The following is a 22,057-nucleotide window of genomic DNA, read 5'->3' as shown; positions in this document are numbered from 1 at the left end:
CTAACCACCAGATCTTTTACAAATTCAAACAACTTTGATCCAGGGTAGCACGTTCATGACCACCTAACCAAGTAGGCCTCCCTGGGTTTTCCTCTTTGGTGCTTCCACTGAGAATTACCATGTCCCAATCCCTTAACCAACCCAACCATTGGTTTCCATGAGAGTTGGCTAGATTACTGCTCATAACGCATTTCCCCACCACATTTTCATACTGTAGGAGCTCAACCCTATTCACACATCTGGCATTCCAGTCCCCACACAAAATCACCATTTTGCTGGCTGTATGAGTCAGCCACGATGACAGGGTGGCCTCAATATAATTCAAGATGTCAGCATCTACCACTATACCTGGGTGATCATAGATGTTAAAAATCAATAGACAATACTTCCCTCTTGGATGTATAATCGTAACCTCCACCGCCAATACATTGCCCCGCGTGCATCGGCACAATCATTGTGGAATTCAACTCAATTTTCACCCCAACGATTAAACCACCACTAGGGTGACCCAACGCACCTTTCTTAGCATCCAGTTGGCATATAAAATACCCATTAATATTAATCACACCCCTCAACATTTTCTCCTGGAGGGCAAAAATATTTGAGCAGAGTAAAGACCCAGAGAGCCACTATTAGACAAGAAATGGGAGTAACTTCTTGTGTTCCAACTAACGACCCTGCAATTTCACTTCCTCCTGTCACCTGAAGTTGGCAGGATACTTTAGAGCCACTCCCACCCTTGCACATTATAAAATTCCGGTGGTCCCTGCTCATCAGATGTTGGCGTAACTACTTCGAGCATGGACTGCTTACACTTACACTGAGCACATTCCACTGGAGACTGAGTCATAGGGACTTTCTTATCCAGAGTAAGCCCTAGCTAATTCAAAGAAATTTTACATGAGTGTATTAAACCTGCTGCCTCCGGGAGGTGGCAATGAATTCTAGAAGCAATGCCTCCACCCATCGTAATGGCTCAAAAAACTCAAAGTCACTTGACTGCAACAGTCACAGTTTTGGATCCCTAAAAAAATTGGACAGCAGGGCAGAGCGATTAATATATTTTCTGGAATCCTTAGTTGGGTCCACCCCAACCACAACCATTCTGGGGACAAGGATAGTCATATCATGTGAACACTTTATAACTGTCTGCCGCTGATGTACACCTGCCGCAGCCTTTTTATCCACCAAAACAGCTTTGTCTGGTTTTCCCAGTGTCAACATTCCCCAGCCCGGTGATAGTGCACATAGACTATCCTCCACATAGTTCTCTTCTACTGAAAACAAATTCTCCTGATTGCTAACATTGTTCTCTTTACCTTTAAACAGCCAACTTGTGAGTGTACCCATAGACTTTGCCTGACGTTTCTGCTTTTTTGCATCCCGTTTCCTAAATGTCTTTGATTTTATTACCAGTGGATGAATTTGTCATGGAGCTAAGTGATTGGTCAGTCCCCATCTCCTCCTGTGGCCTTATCAAATTTTTCTTATTGGCAAGCTGAGTCAGTAGGTGCTTAGTGTGCCGTCTCTATTTCCATGATGGGATAGAGTCTTCTGTTGACTGTGCTTCTGCCATTTGTATTGAATCGTGTTGTCTGGCCTGCTCATTCCCTAAGGAATTGGCTACATAAACAGCTGAGATGCTCTCCAAACTCCTCTTTTGAGACGGGTCAGCTGGTTTAATCTCTGTATGTCCTGGCATCGTTGCAATTAGGCGTACTTGTTTCTTTAAGTTCCTTGTGAATACTTCCACAAAACCTTAAAACCTTAATAATGTCTTCAGGAAAAAGAGCAAGACCCCAAAATCAATAGAGAAGCACACTTTTGATGAGTTGGCACAATTACCAAGAGAAGAAAGAGGGCGATGGGTGCCAGCCCAGTTGCTATGAAAGCATGTGTTGTCAGATTCAAAGATCAGGTTAGGGCTTCCTAATAGAATTTGGGAAGCTTCAATCGTAATCAGGAGGGATTTAGAAATCATGGGTGCTGATAATATGGCCGTCGGCAACCCCTCCATCTATGACACCTGTGCCGTTGCCTGAGTTTAATTTTGCAAGGCATAGCATGGATCAAGAAGTGAGTTATTGTCAATATCAAAACTCTCTTCCTGTATGTTCCCTAGTCCTTCATTGCCAGAGGCCAAATTAAGAGGACAGTCCGTGGCCATCCCAGCTGCTACATTCACACCAGCCACTAGCTTTGATTGTGCTTCATGGAGAAATAAAGCAGTGATTATGCTCTGAGGGACCCTTTCCCCCTGTTTGGCCCCTCCCTATTTAAGGGACCTAAGTTCCATCTTGCCGGGAGGTAATTCTCCACCGGCTCCCTCGTCCTTTTTGTTTTTAGGCACAACAGCTGTCAAGTCATGCGGTTTGTCTTTTCTTAAATGGTGTGCCTTATTTTTCTTTGTGACCTTTCTGTCATCATCAAAGCAAGGGAAGGGCAGTAGGACTTACCCCTCATCAGTCAATGATTGAAAAAGGATTTACTAGAAATTCTCTCACTGTGCAGGGACACAAAGAAACCACTTTGCAAACCCACTTAGCTAACCACCCAATCAGGAATGGCAGCCCAAAACTAAAGTAGGCGGACTAACTGCACCGAGGACCAATACTCCAAAATCTCCTAAACTAGCTGTACCCCTGAATTTACCTAAAGCCCAAACACAGACCCGGAATCCAGGAGAAAAGCCTGAACCCACCTGCTGACCTTGACCCCCACAACGGGGTGCTGTATGTACTCACCACTGCAACCTGGGTTAATAAACGTGCCCCAGGTTAAAGGTCTCACAGCAGCAGCAGGTCTAGGTGGCACAGCAGCTCTGCCAACACTCACGCTGCCTATGTGTTATCTGATAGTAACTGAAGGAAAATCTGCAGGACACAACTATGTGGTAGTTTATCGCCACCCAGATTAGCCACTGAGGAATTCTGCCCCAGACGCCGAACACCAAACGTTGGATCACAGGAAATACCAAAATGGTCTAATGGTTAAGGTCAAATGGGTTGGAAAGCCGCAAGTGTGACCACAATACCAATCACCAGATCTTTTGTCAAAATGATAAGGTGCACTGCTACAAACTCGACATTAACCTCCTTGCAGGCAGCCCAAGAGACTGTCTAGTGGCTGTCTCTTGGCTATTGCAAACAAGCAATGGGCTCCTCTTGTTCATCACACAGGGCATCAGCAAGCTGTTCTCCTGCTTCTCCTGCACTACAAACCATGCAGGTCAGTACTGAGTGAGGCACAGCCCTCGATGAGACACATGGCCGCTCTCAGCATTGCTCCACCGTCAGTTCCTCACTTTGCTCGCTCTTACGTACCACGAGGCACTGGTGGCCAAGCACCAGACACTGGAGGAAAGGCCCTAATAGCGCAAACATATGAGTCAAGCCCCACTGAAACTGAAACTCTGTGAATACTCAGCCACTTCCCACACATTTCACGACACCACACAAAACAGGAATAATGTTTAAGTTGGGACATTTTCTTTTGCATTGAAACTAAACCCTTAAGACGCTACAAGCTGGAACTTTCTTTCCTCAGAAAGGAACTGTAACCTGGAGAAGGGAGGCATTGCACAGGCAAAATTCCCCCTATGATTGGAACTGTAACTCATCGTCCAGAAGAATGGAGTCATTCTTATGGACCAAGAAGACCCACTACCTTTTTCTTATTAGTAATAAGTGTGAGGGATAAAAGTAGGTATTCTGACATGACAGTGGACTCTTTTTATTTAGTTGGACATTCTGACCGACTCATTAGCTCTTCATTAGAGGCTGGGAAACCGCTCTTAGAGTTAGGTAAACTTAGGATTCCTCTTTATTTTTGCCTGAATAAAAGTCTTTGCCAATCATCATGACACTATTGTGTCAGACTCGTACTTCTGCACCCTTGCTGAAGTTAGCGCCATCCTTTTCTGGATCTCTTGAATCAGGGAACTGTGAGGGGGTGGCAGTAGGCTCAGCATGTGGGCCGTGTCGATTTTACCTTTTCGAGCCTTTGTGAAATGTATGTTGGCGCTGTATTGATTAGGCTTCGGTTGGTGATAGACAGGGTTTTAAATTTGATGTGTTCCTGAATCAGGAGCCAGTGCACCTTTCTTCTGGCATCTGAAATGTGTTCATAGTTTGAAGACCAAGGGGAGCTTGTAGATTGTTGTTTTGGATGATTTGTAGTTTATTGCTGTTCTGCACAGAAGTGCAAGTAAATAGAGTGTTGCAGTAGTCCAGGGTTGGTCCTATGATGACTTGTGCATTGGTGAAGTGTTTATTGACAGAGAGGAAGGGTTTTCTGGTGTTTATATGTTTTGTTGTGTGGGCAGACGAGCAGGCAAGGGTCTTGACTTGTCATATCTAGGGTGGCATCCAGGTAAATTCCTTGTGTTTTCACTGCAGGCTAGACCTGCATAGTGATATCGTCTATCACAAAGAAGCGGTATACCGAGTTCATCTTGTTGAGTAGGACTTGGGGTCCAACAAGTAGGGTTTGTGTTTTTTGTCATTCAGGCAGAGCAGATGGGAGGCCATCCAGGTATGTATGCTCTCATAGCTGGTGTTGTGTGTGGTAGTATCCGGGGAGTGGTTTCCAGTGACGGGGAGGAGGATTTGTGTGTCATCTGTATAGTATGTGTGTATGTGATTCCAAGGGCATTCAGGGGGTCGAAGAGAGGCTTTATGAAGATATAGTGTGTGTGAGATGCAGGAACCTTGTGGGACACTGCAGTAGACTGGAGATGGTTTGGCTGCGGATTGCCTGGCGAAGACTCGTGTGGTTCTGTCGGTGATGAAGGAGGCAATCCATTTGGTTTCTTCAGGGGAGAAGTTGGCAGCCATAGTCAGATGGTAGCATAAGGTAAGAGGGCCAGCTTGCCTGCGTCTTTGGTGTCAACAAGATGATGTTAGTAAGGCTGATTCCATTCTGTGTCCTGGGCAGAAGCCTGACTGGTGGATGCCAAGGATATGCTCTAGGTAGTCTGAGATCTGTCTCTCTGTGTCATTTTAACCCAGCTCTTTGACTTTTGTAGGTGGGTTTGTGATGTGGTCTGAATTGTATCCATTTATATTTATCAGTCATGCACATCTGCATCTCCTTCAAAGTGGTATGTCCATGGAACAGTTTTCAGTCTAATCAGTCACTTGCAGAGATAGGTGTTAATGTTCAGTCACAGAGAGTACTGCAGGGCAGGGCATTTCTTACACCAGATTGCACCCCTGGCAGGAAGCATCCGTGGCGCCCCTGGCCCCAACAAAAAATGACAAAAACATGAATTGGGTGCAGATCAGCACAAACCCTTTCACTATAGTATTTTGGGGGAGTGATTCATGGTGGGCTATGGTTAGAAATCATAAACTAATTACACCTGCATAATCTTCCCTGCAGAATATTCCTACAATACAATGCATTATTTACAAACATAAATGTGTTAATCATTCTCTTGAACAGTGGTTATAAAAAGAGACATGTTCGAATGACTTCAATTCTACAGTTCACTATACAAATATGGCTCCTGCACCAACTAAACGTAAGAATAGCAAGATGTAGAGAGGTAAAATGTATGGGTAAATCGTATAGCTTGGCAATACTCTGATACAAGCGTCCCTGCAGGGGTTTGGTGGGGGCAATGCCCACATGCCCTTACAATGAACAGTCATTTACAAAAGCCACAGAGTTATCGGTTGAGGGCGCACACACTGCGAGCTGCTTAGCAGACTTCTGCAAAAAGGTTCTATACCAGCGACCCTGCCAGCATTTTCAAACACGACAAAGGAAGATGTCTGTGCTATAAATGAAGTTGTTTTAATGCATACATACACACATGCTTCCAATCACTGCATCACTAACTGGTTGCCCAAACATTGGTTTCAGTCCGATATGCCTCGCGCTGCATTTATTGGTCGTCTTCCTATCCTTGTGTCCAGTCAGTCCCTTGCTTCCATTATCAAACTCCCTGCCACTACTTGATTTCCAAATGCATAGCTGCCATGTCAGCCACTTAGAGCCATTCCTGGCTTTTCTCGTTGCATGATTGGATTTATAGTTTCATGTTTCCGCTGCTAAGTATGGGCCTACAAATTCCAGCATGCAAAGTCAAAAGCAAGAACAGGCTTGTGGTACCGAGCATGCTACGGGACCACTTGACAGCTATGCAAGTGTTCATCAAAAACCCATGCTCCCGGCACGTTTTGCAACTGCTCTTCACACTCTGCTATGCCCAGCCATGTGCTTTTAAATGCTCCTGTAGCAGATGTGCTACCATGTGTAAAGCATGCCTGTGGCCTATATTTTTAAGAAGTCTGTCCCTTATTTGTGAGAGCACCCCATGGTGCCCACAGTAGTGAGACTTTCACCAAATTGTTATTTTCTTAAGGCCTATCAGTTTAAATTCAGGTTCTTAGGGTTTTCAATTCCCATTATACACGCATGGTAGGACATATTCTAGAAGGTACAGAGATCTCAGTTAAGTGCCACGAGACGAGTGACTAGGCATGCTCAACCTGACGGGGAGCCAGTTCTGCTCCCCAGACACACGTGTGGTCTGGTGCTCCTTCCCAAGTTGCCCTACTGCATTTTACAATTATGCCACGCATGATAGATGTCTATATGGGTCTAGAGAAGTTGTGTGCATACGTAATGGGTAAACCTGAGGCTATCATACATTCTTCATCAATTTTCAATAATTCTATTGGATTCAGAAGGAGATGGCTCAGGCCCCATTTTGCTTAAAAACAATATTAGGTTATGCATGGATACCTTGACCTTTATGAATTATAAGGATGAAGATTTTATGTACAATGTTTTAAATGTTGTAAAAGCGGCTTTTAGAAGAGGCTCTAGAGCATTCTGAGGTTTTTAGTTTTGAATTGATCTGCGATGTGCATGTTTTTGATGTGTTGTGTTGTTTTTGAATTTGTTAATGGATATTTCCGAATAAAGAGGATTCCTACCTACCTTAAAAGCAAACTGACACGTGGTTGCTTAGTAAAATATGCAAATGCTAGTTAAATAAATCATCAAAAACTAACCGGTGGGATACCTGAAAATACAATGATATTATTTTTACTTCAGCTCTTTTTGCCATGGCATCACGAATATGATTTGCATGGAAATTGTAATTATTTAGAAGCTGCATTTAACAATAAAAAAAACATAATTTTTTTTTTTTTTTTTTTGATGTTTTAGTTTTGTCTCAAACTTTTTCATCTTGTGATTCGCGCGAAGTACGTGGATAAAAGAAGAGACAGCAATGTAGTCTACATTGCTAGGAAAGCATTTTTCCTCCATTAATCTCGAGAATGCTGTGAAGGTAAAGGACAGCTGTGAATGTGTATTTGTTATTTTGTCCACTGAGAATCGCAGCCCATCTTTCATCTGTTATCATTTGCTGCGAGGCCATGTCAAAATAGGCCCCAAACTGCTTGCGGTGGTTGGCGAGAGAGGGACATTCCATGAGCAAATGGAATATGGTTTCTGGTGTCGTGATGATTTCACAGAATCGACAGTGGTTCTGGTTTTTTGGGATCTGTCTTATTGATGCCAAGTAATCATTAGTTGGTAAAGTGTTCAGGCAGATTTTTAAGAAGGTTGATCTGATAGTTGGATCAGGGAATGACAAGATGTATGGTTGCGGTTCATGTAGTTTTCTGTTGTCCTTGTTGCACTGCAAAATCCGTTTGTATGTATTTTTCTTTTCAATGGTTTTGATCCAATCGTTTTGTAGCATTTTGGTTTTAGCGTGTTGTGGACGTTTCGTTAGAAGTTCTTCCGATATGTTTTCTTGTTCCATTTCTTTGGTTATTGTTTTTTCCAGGTTTGTAGTATTGTGTTATTTAGAGCAGTTGAGTTAGTTTTCAGAATTTGGGTTGCCGGGGTCTTGTCATCCGACAGTATTTTTCGGTATATGTCTAGTCTTTTCCATCGTACCATGGAAGCGATGGATTGGGTAGCTACTTCGTATCGAATTCTCGCCATGGGATATGATTGAGGAAGGGTTAAGATCCTGCGCCAAAATATTGCTTCAAATTTCACCCAGTCTACCTGGTCTGCGTTCATCATTGTTTCAGTTCCATATGTTATGATGGGAATGTATTTTTGTCTGTAGAACATGATGATGGGCTTAAATGAAAATTTTCCGTATTTTCTGTGTAGGATGGAACCCTGTCGTGCGAGTGCTTGAGCCTTTTGTTCTAGGTTGTCTAGCCAATCTCTTTCTGTCTTTGATTGATTGATAATGATGCCAAGGTATTTAAATGTTGTGACATTTTCCAGGCGTATTCCATTGATGTTGAAATCCGGTGTTTTTTTTGCTTTTGGTTTAGGTTTCGTTAGAGCCATGGTTTTTGTTTTTGTGCTGTTAATTGTTAGCTCATTTTGTTTCATGTAGTCGCTTAGTGCTGTAAGAGAAAATTGGAGACCAAATGGTGTTCTGTCGAGCAAGACGATGTCGTCTGCATAGGACATAATGGGGACCGGTATTGAGTTTATTTTCGGAGGGTTTGTTTGAGTGTTGGAGAGGTATTGATCAATGTCTGATGTAAACAGGTTGTATAAAGTCGCTGCGAGGGGACATCTGTAACGCTCACCTGATTCCCGTAGAGGCGCCGGTCTTGACTGGGCGTATACCGTATCTGCAAAGGTGATGTGTAACACACGGCTGGCTCTTTGGGCTGGACCTCTGTGCACTGTATGTCTGACTTGAAGGGTAAGATGTCTTAGGTAAGTGAACGCCGTGCTCTCCATCTGCCGCGGGGCAGGGTGCTGTAACCAGTTTCTTCACTGGATAAGGGGAGCAGGCCTCTTGACTTCAGAGGACTGCTGTCCGTCGTTTACTGCACGAATGGTAAGTTTCGAGTAATTCTAATGTCTTTAAAGTCTTTAGTAATGATGTTTCTTGTTTTGCAGGGTTCCGGCGATGGCGGATGATGGGCTGAAGTGAGTTGAAGATGGAGCCCGTGTGATGAATGGAAGCGCCTGGAAGCACGTAAGTAAGCGCTTGTTGCCTGCTTCACGATGCGCTCTAACTGTCTTTTTATTTTGCAGGTACAAGTTCGGAGCGGCTGCAGGGTGCCGGAATACCCACTGGGTTAGATGTGGAAAGGAGTAATGGCACGTGAGTATTAAAGTTCCCCAATGTCTTTAAACGCACCTTGTTTTGTCTTTCAGATGCGGGATGCAGCGCCGAAGGCCTCCGGAGCGTGCGAAGAGTTGGTAAGCTTTTGTCTTTCAGATGCCGGAATGCAGCGCGAGGCGTTGGTGACAGCCGATGGACCAGGTAAGTGAAGAGCTGTCACTGAAGACCGTAATGCTAACCTGTTCTTTCTTGTCTTTATAGGTGTTGCTGAAGACTGGATTCAGGATGGTAAGCCTTTTTCCTTAGGCCCAGGATCAGATGCAGAAGACACGATGAGCGTTCTGCTGCAGAGGATGCAGAATAACGCAAAGCAAGATTCATCCATCGGGTGTGGTTTAAATAGCCTCCTGTAGTGCTTAGGTATCTCCTTCCACAGCCACGCCTAGGTAAGAAAAGAGTTCCTGCTTTCCAGAAGAGTTCCAGTGTTCTGAATCTAGGGAGTGGCTCCTGCCCCACCCAACAGGAAAAGTAGTTCCAAACAGAAGAGGATCAGAGGCTCAACTGGCAGGCAAGTAAGCAGCATGGTCTGCTGCAGGTAAGTCCACCCAAGCATTATGAGCCCGGCGCTTCCAGCGCTGGGACTGGGAATATTTATGAGCCTGGTGCCACTGGTGCCAGGACTGGGTCCAAAAGGTCCCAATTGGGACTGGTTGGCACTCGGAACCTGGGTTATGGATCTGCTTCCAAGGGAGTTGGGAAAACCCTGACCTTTTGGAAGCAGAGATCATGACAGTACTCCCCCTCAAGGCCCCTCCCAAACCGGGCTTCTCCGGGGGTTTTGGCTTGTCAGGAAATGTTCGGTGAAATCTTTTGATTAGGCGAGGAGCGTGGACATATTCAGCAGGTTCCCAGGATCTCTCTTGGGGGCCGTAGCCTTTCCAGTCAATTAGGTAAAATAGTTTAGATTTGGAGATCTTGGAGTCCAGAATGCTTTTGACTTCAAACTCGAGTTCTCCATCAACTAGGATAGGTTTTGGAGATTTAGTTAGTCGGGTTTGAGGTTGCACGGGTTTTAATAGAGAGACGTGGAAGACCGGATGTATCTTCATGTGCGGGGGCAAGTCCAACTTGACCGCTACTGGGTTTACTATGGTAGTGATGGAATAGGGACCAAGGTATCTTGGGTTGAATGTGCGTGGCCCTTTTAGAGGTAGATATTTGGTGGATAACCAGACTTGATCCCCTACTTGATATTGAGGGGCTTCCTTCCGATGTTGATCTGCTCCTTTCTTGTATTGTTCTTTAGCCCTTTGAAGGTGAGAAACAGCTTCCTTAAAGGCTTGGGTGATTGTAGAATGCAGGTAGTCTACTGCTGGTGTTTCAAGATCTTGGAGGGGATCCAACTCCGAGGTTCGAGGGTGACTGCCGTACAAAAGAAAAAACAGGGTTTTCCCAGTTCCCGAATGGACAGAGTTATTGTAGGCATATTCGGCTATCCAAAGGATGTCTTTCCAAGTTTTTTCAGTTTGTTGCAGCATGCAGCGTAAATACTGTTCCAGAGTTTGATTGGTCCTCTCGGTTTGTCCGTCGGTCTGAGGGTGGTGACTGGTCGATAGTCTCACATCAATTTGAGCCGACCGACAGCAACTTCGCCAAAAATGAGAAATAAATTGACTACCTCGATCCGAAATTAGAACCGAAGGAAAACCGTGCAGTCGGACGATGTTTTCGAGAAATTCTCTGGCCAGAGTTGCTGCTGTTGGCAAGCCTTTGAGCGGAATGAAATGCGCCATCTTGGAGAATAAGTCCACGATTACTAGAATCGTATTGTATCCGGAGCATGGAGGTAGATCGGTGATGAAGTCCATAGAAAGCGTATGCCAAGGGCGAGGTGGGATGTCAATAGGGCGTAAAAGGCCTGCTGGTCTTTCCTTTTGACTCTTGTTTTGGGCGCATACTCCACAGGACATTATAAAGTCTCTGATATCTTTTTTCCAAGACGGCCACCAGAAGTAGCGCTTGATCTTTTCTGAGGTCTTGGCCATACCGGGATGTCCTTCCATTAAAGAATCGTGATAACAAGAGATTACTTTTTTCTGTAAATCTGTGCTGGGTAGGTATAATCGTTCTTGGAAATACAATAATTTGTCCTTTACTGCAAAGTCCTTTCCCTGCAGATGCCAATTCTGTATGTCTGCTGGAGTTACAAGTTGCCTGGCCTTATCCTTAACTTCCTCTATGGATTCTGTGGTGATTACACCCAGAATTCTTTGTTCGGGAATGATTGGTACAGGTTTAGGGTTGATCAAGTGTTCTTCCACTCCCATCCGAGAAAGGGCATCAGCTTTACCGTTCTTTGTACCAGGTCGATAGGTAATTATGAAGTCAAACTCGGCAAAGAATAATGCCCAACGGAGTTGTCTAGAGGATTGGGCTTTTGCGGTTCTCAAATATTGCAGGTTTCGGTGATCCGTAATCACAGTAACGGTGTGTCGGGCCCCCAGCAGATAATGCCGCCAAGCCTTAAAGGCAGACTTGATAGCCAGAAGTTCCTTGTCAGTAATCGTGTAATTGATTTCAGGAGGCGAGAATTTGCGGGACCAAAATGCAACGGGATGCAACTGATTGGTTACCGGGTCCTTTTGTGATAGAACTGCCCCCATGGCAAGGCTTGAAGCATCAGTTTCCACGATGTAGGGGAGTTCGGGGCGAGGGTGTTTTAAGATTGGTGCAGAGATAAATTTAGTCTTCAAATCCTGGAAAGCTTGTTCCGCCTCGGTAGACCATTCAAAACGTTTGTTTTTCTTTAACAAGGCAGTGATGGGCTGGACTATTCGAGAGAATTCGGGGTTAAACCTGCGGTAAAAGTTAGAGAAGCCTAACATGCTTTGCACACCTTTTACGGAGGATGGTGATGGCCATTTGAGAACTGCATCGACCTTCTTTGAATCCATACGCACTCGGCCAGGTGATAATATGAATCCCAAGAATTCAACTTCAGTCACGTTGAAAACACATTTTTCCAATTTAGCGAAAAGTTTGTGTTGACGCAATCTTTCGAGGACCATTTTCACGTGTTTCCGATGTTCAGATTCCGATGAAGAATAAACGAGGATGTCGTCAATGTAAACAACAACACACACATCTATGAGCTCTCTGAGGACATCGTTCATAAAATATTGAAAGGCGGCCGGGGCATTGCAAAGTCCGAAGGGCATGACCTGATATTCAAATAGCCCATACTTGGTGCGGAAGGCCGTCTTCCATTCATCGCCCTCTTTTACTCGTACCAAGTGGTAAGCTCCTATAAGATCCAGCTTTGTATATATGCATGCTTTTCTGACTTGGTCCAGGAGTTCAGGGATCAAAGGTAACGGATATCTATTCTTAACGGTGATCTGGTTCAGGGAGCGATAATCTATACAAGTTCTAAGGTCTCCTTCCTTTTTTGGAACAAAGAACAAAGCTGAAGAAGCAGGGGACTTGGAAGGACGAATAAACCCATTTGCCAGGTATTGATCCAGGTATTGTCGAAGGTGAAGGTTCTCAGGCTCGGTGAGGGCATAAATTCTACTACAAGGAGGAGTAGATCCAGGTATCAGGTCTATCTGGCAGTCATAAGACCTATGAGGAGGTAGAGAGTTAGCCTGATCCTTCCGGAAAACATCTTGGTATTCTAGGTATTCGGGAGGTAACTGGGGAGTCTCTGAAGAAATTGCTGCCAGTGCAACACCAGGTGGAGGGTGACAAGTAGAGACACATTCTGGAAACTGGACCGTTCTTGCTCGCCAATCGATCAGAGGATTGTGTTTCTCTAACCAAGGTATTCCTAGAATAATCTGAAACTGAGGGGCCTTGATCACATCGAACACGATCTTCTCATGGTGTCCATCTCGACTTACTAGCGTCACCTCTTGAGTGGTATGCGTTACTGGCCCGGAGGCTATCTCCGTACCATCCACCGTAGTAATGACGTCCTTTACAGCCTTGGGACAAAGAGTTAGATTCATCCTCAAAACCATTTCATGATCCACATAATTGCCGATGGCACCGCTGTCGACGTAAGCTTCAATTGCATGTAATCGATCCGGATTATCAGGGCTAATGAGGACCATAGGTATCACGAAATGCGAGGTCACGGAACTGGTTTTCACGCTCGGCAAGAGGACCTCTATTCTTGTCGGGCGAGGTCGTTTCCCTGCTCAGAGTTTGTAACGTTGGTAACTGCAGCTCCTACTGCCTTCTTGGCAGGTTTCACCGGACAGTCTCGAAGAAAGTGCCCTGAGTTTCCGCAATAGAGGCATAATTGCAACTGTTTTCTCCTTTCCCGCTCCTTTTGTGTTAGACGACCTTTCAGACCCCCTATTTGCATGGGTTCCCCGGAGTCTACTCCTTTGGAAGGAGTTGGCGGTTTGGAAAATACTCGAGCATCAAACTTGGAACGATCGGCCTTCCTGTTCTGCAGTCTGTGATCTATTTGAACGACTAAGTCTATATAGTCCGAACAATCTTGTGGGGGATTCACTACTTGGGCTAACACATCTTTGAGCTCTCCACGTAGACCTCTATAAAACAGCGTAATCCTTTTGTCCTCAGGCCATTGAGTTTCCACTATCAGTCTGTTGAAAGACGCAATATAAGCCAAAAGGTCTTGATTACCTTGTCGCAACGAAAGAAGCTCATTGTCCAAGGCCTGCCCCTGTGAATGTCTTGCGAACAGTTTTTCCATACTGAGCTGAAAAGCTTGAAAATCATGGAGGACCGGATCATCTTGATTTACTAGAGGGATCGACCAGTCTGCCGCATTGCCACTAAGGTACGAAAGCACGAAAGCTACTTTAGCTTGATCAGTTGGAAAGGCTGCTGGCCGGCATAAGAAATGCAACCGGCACTGATTGATAAATACTGCAAACCTCTTTGGGTCACCAGAAAATCGTTCGGGCGGAGCCAGAGGTACATTCCCAGGTAGGTTGATCTGCACTGGATTCATAGAGGATGTAGAAGGAAGATTTCCCCCAGATGCGGGTAACGGGGTCTGTCCGGCTTGTGACTTTAGCAATTGTCTAGCGAGATCATCTGTTCGCTCCTTGGAAATAATCAGTTCCCTTCTTAAAGCGTTTGTTTCCTGACGGGCTGCATGCACTTCTGCCCTTAGTTCCCCAAGTAACTGGGCTAGCTGGTCGGTATCCGAGGTTTCCATAGCGCCTGGACGGGAGTTTTGTGGTAGGCTTTGCGTTCTGTAACGCTCACCTGATTCCCGTAGAGGCGCCGGTCTTGACTGGGCGTATACCGTATCTGCAAAGGTGATGTGTAACACACGGCTGGCTCTTTGGGCTGGACCTCTGTGCACTGTATGTCTGACTTGAAGGGTAAGATGTCTTAGGTAAGTGAACGCCATGCTCTCCATCTGCCTCGGGGCAGGGTGCTGTAACCAGTTTCTTCACTGGATAAGGGGAGCAGGCCTCTTGACTTCAGAGGACTGCTGTCCGTCGTTTACTGCACGAATGGTAAGTTTCGAGTAATTCTAATGTCTTTAAAGTCTTTAGTAATGATGTTTCTTGTTTTGCAGGGTTCCGGCGATGGCGGATGATGGGCTGAAGTGAGTTGAAGATGGAGCCCGTGTGATGAATGGAAGCGCCTGGAAGCACGTAAGTAAGCGCTTGTTGCCTGCTTCACGATGCGCTCTAACTGTCTTTTTTTTTTGCAGGTACAAGTTCGGAGCGGCTGCAGGGTGCCGGAATACCCACTGGGTTAGATGTGGAAAGGAGTAATGGCACGTGAGTATTAAAGTTCCCCAATGTCTTTAAACGCACCTTGTTTTGTCTTTCAGATGCGGGATGCAGCGCCGAAGGCCTCCGGAGCGTGCGAAGAGTTGGTAAGCTTTTGTCTTTCAGATGCCGGAATGCAGCGCGAGGCGTTGGTGACAGCCGATGGACCAGGTAAGTGAAGAGCTGTCACTGAAGACCGTAATGCTAACCTGTTCTTTCTTGTCTTTATAGGTGTTGCTGAAGACTGGATTCAGGATGGTAAGCCTTTTTCCTTAGGCCCAGGATCAGATGCAGAAGACACGATGAGCGTTCTGCTGCAGAGGATGCAGAATAACGCAAAGCAAGATTCATCCATCGGGTGTGGTTTAAATAGCCTCCTGTAGTGCTTAGGTGTCTCCTTCCACAGCCACGCCTAGGTAAGAAAAGAGTTCCTGCTTTCCAGAAGAGTTCCAGTGTTCTGAATCTAGGGAGTGGCTCCTGCCCCACCCAACAGGAAAAGTAGTTCCAAACAGAAGAGGATCAGAGGCTCAACTGGCAGGCAAGTAAGCAGCATGGTCTGCTGCAGGTAAGTCCACCCAAGCATTATGAGCCCGGCGCTTCCAGCGCTGGGACTGGGCATATTTATGAGCCTGGTGCCACTGGCGCCAGGACTGGGTCCAAAAGGTCCCAATTGGGACTGGTTGGCACTCGGAACCTGGGTTATGGATCTGCTTCCAAGAGAGTTGGGAAAACCCTGACCTTTTGGAAGCAGAGATCATGACAACATCCTTGTTTTAGACCATTCGCTGTGTTGATAGGCTCCGTTGTCAAACCTTGTTTTGTGAGTCTAATTTTTATTGAAGTGTTTGAGTAAAGTTGTATAATGGGTTCTAGGATATTCGCAGGGCAGTTCCATTTGTTCAATTTAGCCCAGAGCTTTTGGCGAGGTATTGCATCAAAGGCCATCTTTAAGTCAATGAAGGCCGTGTAGATCATGGACTTGTTGTTTATTGCTTCGTGCTTAATGACGTGCAATAGGAGAAGATTGATGTTAGTTCCAACGTTACGTGTGAAGCCTGTTTGTCGCGGTGATAGTCGTCCAGTGGAAGTGGCCCATGCAGTGAGTTGCCTCAAGAGAGCTGTTGCAAAGATTTTTCCGAGTGGGTCAAGCAAGGCAGTCGGACGAAAGTTCTGAGGAAGGTCACGTGGTCCTTGTTTGTGGATCGGCACTATGGTGGCTGTTCTCCATGTAGTTGGAATTCGGTTGTGTCTGTTTATAATTTCCAAAATCTGTGTCATAAATTCAGCCCATGCCGCAGGATCTTGTTTAAGGACAGCATTGGAAAGTCCATCAGGGCCCGGAGCTCTTGAGGGATTGAGGTTTTGGATCATGTGTAGTAGCTCTTCGTACATGATGACTACAGTCAATTTTGTTTTGGGTTTGGGGTTGAAGTTTTCTTGAGATTGTTGTTCGTGTGCTGCGTACATGGTCAAGAAATGAGTAATCCATGTTTGTTCTGGTACGTTAGCTGTGAGCTTGTGTTGTTTTTGCTGGTTGTCGTTCAGTAAATTCCACAATTCTCTTGTATTATTTGCCTTATAGGTCTTCATTATTGTTTCTGCATCTGTCTGGAGGAGGATTGCTTGTTGTGATTTCCTCCAGTTGTTGTATCGAAGTTTCAGTTTTCTACTCTCCATCATGTTTTCTGATGTTTTGTTTTTCTTGAGTTGGTGTGTCTGTTTAGCTAGCTCCTTTTTTCTTTGTGCTATTTCTTCGTTGTAGGAGTGTACATGAGTTCTTTGCGGACGGTTTTTTAATGTTTGGTGAAATGGGAGCAAAATCCATTCATAATTCAACTTTTCAAGATCTGGTTTTGTTGAGGCGTGTAGTTTCATCGGCAGGAGTGATAGCGCTGATTGTGGTATTCGTAGCCTTGAAGATGTGCCAGTAAGTTCGAGCATTGCAACTTTTGCGTTTTGTTGGCTGATGGTGTGTGAGGTGACAGTTATCTTGTTATGGTCGCTGTGGTCAGACGCTAGTGTTAGAGCTGTCTTGACCGATTCATGAAGGTTTTGCGAAAGAAATATGTAGTCGATAATTGCAGCTGAATGGCCTCTGTTCCATGTTGGGACAAAGGGGGTGGAGTTATCTTTTGCATGATTTAGGAGAGTAAGATTTCGCGTTCTGATTTCGTTCATCCATGTCGATGCTTTGCCTGTCAGTTGTTCGAGTGGGCGCGGGGTTCCATTTGGTGTGATTAGGTTGATATTGAGATCTCCGCACAGTATAAGTTCGAGGCATTGATGGGTCGTTACTAAGTTGTCTATTGTCGTGAATACGCCATCGATGAATGCGACAGGTGAAATGGCTGCAGGATTCCAGTACAAGTTCAAGATGGTGATTGTTGTTTCGTCAGTTCCTTTTTTTCGTTGTTGGTGCGCTTGTGTTGTTATTATAAGCAATTGAGTCCAGGGATTTATATTTTCATTGCGCACTACTTTCCATTGCGGGGTAATTTTGATTAGTGTGAGTAGACCTGATGCTGGTCTTCCTTGGTGTTTTTTTATGGCAGGATTTAGGAAGGTAAGATAGCCGTCGCATGCTGGTGTTTCAGTGATCCAAGTCTCTTGGAGACAAATGATGAGATATTTCTCGAGGTCAGGCGAGGGTTGAGTAAACAAATGTAGGTTTCCTCTTGTGTTCCATGAACAGAGTGACCATGTTATATTGTTATTGATTAGTTGTTATGAGTGGGAGTAGGTTGAACTTCTTGAGGAGATGGTTTCTGTAAATGACGTTTCTGGATCATAAATTCTCTTGAATGGTCTCTCGTGTGTGTTTGAAAAAAACATAATTAAATGCCACACATAATAAAAAAGCAGGAACATATTCTTGAAACATAACTAGCAAAAGATACACAAGAACCTACAACAAATGGACAATCAGATGTAATCAGCTCTTTAGCAGCACTGCTACAATGAAATGAAGCTGAATTAACTATGCAGTATGTACCTGGTGCCATACAGCAAGATGACAAACAAAACTAAAACGTAGAAGAACTATTTAAGCAATTTAAATCTGAACTAAACGAAGTCCTTAACCAACTTGTGAGTACATCTGACCTTACATTAGTACCTGAAATATATTTTTTGTAATTGTGTTAACTTTACATGTAGACTCATGTATTAGTGGACAAGCGGATACATGAAAAGGTTTTTGGTAAATAAAGTGTTACTATATATATATATATATATATATATATATATATATATATATATATATATATATATATATATATATATATATATATATTGTGCGTGACACATTTGAAAATCATTTATGATGTGTTGTAACAGAACCTACTCACCTACTCATCTTGCTGACTACAATATTGGTATCATAAAACTAAATCCACTATGTACATTACTCGTAGAAGATGACAAAAGAATAGAATATCAAAAACGTAATGAAGAATCTGCACAGTAAATAGTTAACATTTTAAAAAATATGACTATTTATAATTGAGGTGAACACGGTTTCAAACATAATGCTTGCATTCATATTTCTTAGAATGCTAGAAACCTTAAAATGTAATGATAATGAAATCTTTGGTGACAAACATACCTTCTTATTTGGGGATATGTTACACCAGTTAATGGACAACATGTATTTACAACAATTACCATGAAAGATAGTGTTAAAACAATAAGGAACATTGGGATTGTTGATTTATAGAGTTATTTCTCAACAGTTGGATACACTCAAACCATGAGACAAAGTGAAGGTGAAGAATAAGGAAACATAGTCAGAGCATTTAGAATTGGGAAGGTCACCCCAAGCATTATTACAAAATTATAAATAAGACTAATTTACTTTTTTTGTGGAGATAAAGAAACAACAGCAGAAGTATATACTGCATTTCCAATTAAAGGTAAAAAAACACTATGGGCCTGATTTACAAAGCGTTTTTCAGTGGGATTGCACCATTATAAAATGCTTTTGTAAATCAGACCCTACTTATGTCCACTTTAGCTGACTGAAAAGCCTAATACTGAAATGATTTCAAAAGACAATGCAAGATATTTAATCTTAAGGCAGTAGACAAGGCAGAACAGAAATGATTAAGAAAAAAGATGCAAGTAAAATGTTGGGGAAAGTTACCAGACTTGAAACATTGTGCGTCAAGAACAGATGGCCTTGATACTTGTTTACATATTTATGTTAAACCAAACGTTATTTGAAAAAGAAATGTAAATGTTAAAGAAAGGTTAGTTAATGAAGGAATGGGTTACATGATTGGTTTTCAAAACCATTCCAGCAATATTTTAATTTAATACATTTAATAACGTTTCACAACATTAAAACAGTAAAGCAAACAGAGTCGCAATCTATTTTCAAATGTTATAGGATGTTCTTGTCACAAATATGGAATTATTTATGCTTACAATACAATTATTAAATAAATGTGTACCGCATACATCAAATAAACATTATATAATATATTTAACAAAGCATGCACGAAAAATGCAATTTTACAAATTTTTGAATGAAAAAACTAAAATGCACCAAAGAAAACTGTATATATCTTTGAAACCATGACATGTGTTTGTCAAATGTTTTGTAGATTTGAATTTTATGTGGATTTTACCTTACATTTAAAAAAAAAAGAAATAGACAGACAGACAGACAGAGAGACAGATAGACAGACAGACAGACAGACAGATAGATAGATAGATAGATAGATAGATAGATAGATAGATAGATAGATAGATATATTTCATTACCTCACAAAGCATTGCAACATGCCAGTCTTAAGTTCCTAAGTTTGTTTAGACATTGAAGTTGCCACAGGCGATTGTATGAGTGGGGCTTTCAGAGTGATGCAGACAATGTTTTGTTCAGAAGACATTTATCTGCAAGGAAGAAACTTTATGCATGCTTTTTAACATCTCTTCACTTTATGGAAAGAAATACATCGATCTAAATTGTGTGTTTTCGAATCCTTCATTTAAGTTTGTTGCTCAACAAAGGTAATTCTTCAAACTTACCAGCCCCCATTTTTGACTGATTTTGCCTACGTTTGTGAAAATATTATTTGCAACATTATTGTAATGAATAATGTCTGCCTGGTTGAAGTGTGATCCCCTGCTCTGCTAAGATTTTGAATCTGTTCTATGTCGACCATCCTTTCTTGTCAGATGTATGCCTCTGTAGAAAACATGGCTCTCCCAGGGCTGCATTCCATGCATCCTCTGGCTTTACCAAAAAGAGTTTAAAGTGAAAAGTCTCTCTTTTTGCATGAGGAAGAATTGCCCACTGTGGGTTTCTTTACTAATCATTACCCCCAAGACCACATGCTGATGCAGCGGTCTGTGGGACTTTGACAGCGAATGCAGCTTTCCAGTTCGACTTAATATTTTTAGTTAGTCCAATAAAAAGGTACCAACACTTGGATTTTATGTGATTTTGAAACTGAACTTGCACAGTGTTAAACATCTCGTTTCACCTTACAAGTGTGACATGTTAGTGTTTTAGCGTGTATTGTGTTTGCTGAAAAGAGTCTTGCATTTAAATATAAACGTGCTTGAATATGTTTTTTATTTCACATGTTCTATACTGTGATTGTATGGTTGCTTCCACTTATTCCATTGCACCCAAAAGCAAAGACAGTATACAATCTAGTTTAGTCTATTTGATCTGTATGATTGGCACACCTCTGGGCCAAGTGGTGGTGCAAGAGTTGGCCTAGTGCACATAAGGGTTTCCAACCTGCCCGTCTACTTCTACAAGCCCTGCCAGTTTCTCATCATAGCTCCAGTGGTGTCTCCTTGTGATACATTGTGACCCTTTCACAGACAACACTCTTTGTATTTTGTTAGACATCTTCTGTGCACAACATATGCATCTGTTATTGTCAACCTTTCCAGAAATATTTTTAGAGCAACTACCTCTCTCTTTCTCGAACACCTATCTTGGCAATGATAGTTAATTTGTTCCGCATGTTACACAGAAATTGCTCATAACGCAGCACTGCTTTGTCACATTGAGATGTATTCTGAAAAGCACATACACACAGCAAAGCATGACCCCCAAATGGACACATTCGAGACAATTAGGCTTCATTATGCCTTTATAAATCCACCAACAGGAAGAATCATTTTTGAATAAAATCGTTATCTACAACAGCCGATGAAAACATTGTTGCCACTTGCCATTTTTGCAATCTGGTGGAAGATTGTCTAGTCATCTAATTTTCCAGGAGGCACACCGAAGGGGGTGCTATTTCAGTGGCTTGGCAATAAAGGACAGCTTAAAACTGGGATCTGCATTCATGATTTTAAACTGTAATTAATTGTGATCTATTGCCATGCATACCCAGAACAATAAAATATAGTGTGTATGGCCCTTAATGTGAATTAGATACATATAAACCGAATGCACTTACCATTGCAATTTGAAAATGCTTTATCTTCTGTCCATGGCACATAGAAAGTACATAATGTTGTGGATTGCTTTGGCTGTCCCTTACAAGAAATACCCTAAGAGAAATAAACATAAGTGTTACTAGAACTAGACATTACAAGGTGCAACCACTTTATTAGAATAGGAACACAAATACATTATACACAAATGGTTTAATGTGAATTATTGAGCATATAAATATATCTGTTCAACATATTGCTAAAAATAAATGTGTTGGCAAAAAGTGATTATTTTGAATTTTTCTCGTGAACAGCAAGAGGGATAAATAGGTGTCTTTTCTGCACTACTAGTCCCTCAACTTGAATGCTTCAATATCGCGCTGCTTTTTCAATGTGTTTTTATGCCCCCTGTCCCTCTCTTTCAGTAATATAAACATATGTTTACACAACAATTAAATAATGTGGTTAATTGGTGTAATGCATTGTGAGTGCTAGGGATAATTCTGCTTTCTGTCCAGCACAGTCCCGCAGGAAAAATGTATTTTTACATTGTGACACAAATTATATTCTTGGCGCTTGTTAAAATGGATTTCCGGAATCAGCCTTCGGGGGAGGATTTTGGGAAGCCAACCTATAATGGTGAACAGGGGACACACAGAGAGGCCTATCAAACACAATGTATGTGTTTATGTATTTATTTGCAGTGCTTATATAGCTCTTCTATCCAAAACTCTTTAGCAAAGTACATTTGGTACAATAAAATGAGAATCAAGCAAGTGAGAATTAAGGATCAAATAGTAAAACAGCAGATCAAGTT

At 42.9% G+C, this 22,057-nt stretch overlaps 1 protein-coding gene across 1 annotated transcript in view; it reads right to left on the bottom strand.

Moving 5' to 3' along the window:
• The window catches only part of GRB14 (growth factor receptor bound protein 14), a 1,091,974-nt gene that overhangs the window by 70,521 nt on the left and 999,396 nt on the right, over window positions 1-22,057 (bottom strand). Inside the window, exon 12 of the mRNA XM_069616312.1 lies at window positions 21,264-21,357. Within this exon, the coding sequence (XP_069472413.1) occupies window positions 21,264-21,357 (94 nt within the window). The remainder of the gene's footprint in view (window positions 1-21,263; window positions 21,358-22,057) is intronic.

Source organism: Ambystoma mexicanum, chromosome 9 (assembly GCF_040938575.1).
Source record: "Ambystoma mexicanum isolate Mex_15411 chromosome 9, UKY_AmexF1_1, whole genome shotgun sequence".
NCBI lineage: Eukaryota > Metazoa > Chordata > Amphibia > Caudata > Ambystomatidae > Ambystoma > Ambystoma mexicanum.
This window is presented reverse-complemented; position numbering and strand designations above follow the sequence as displayed.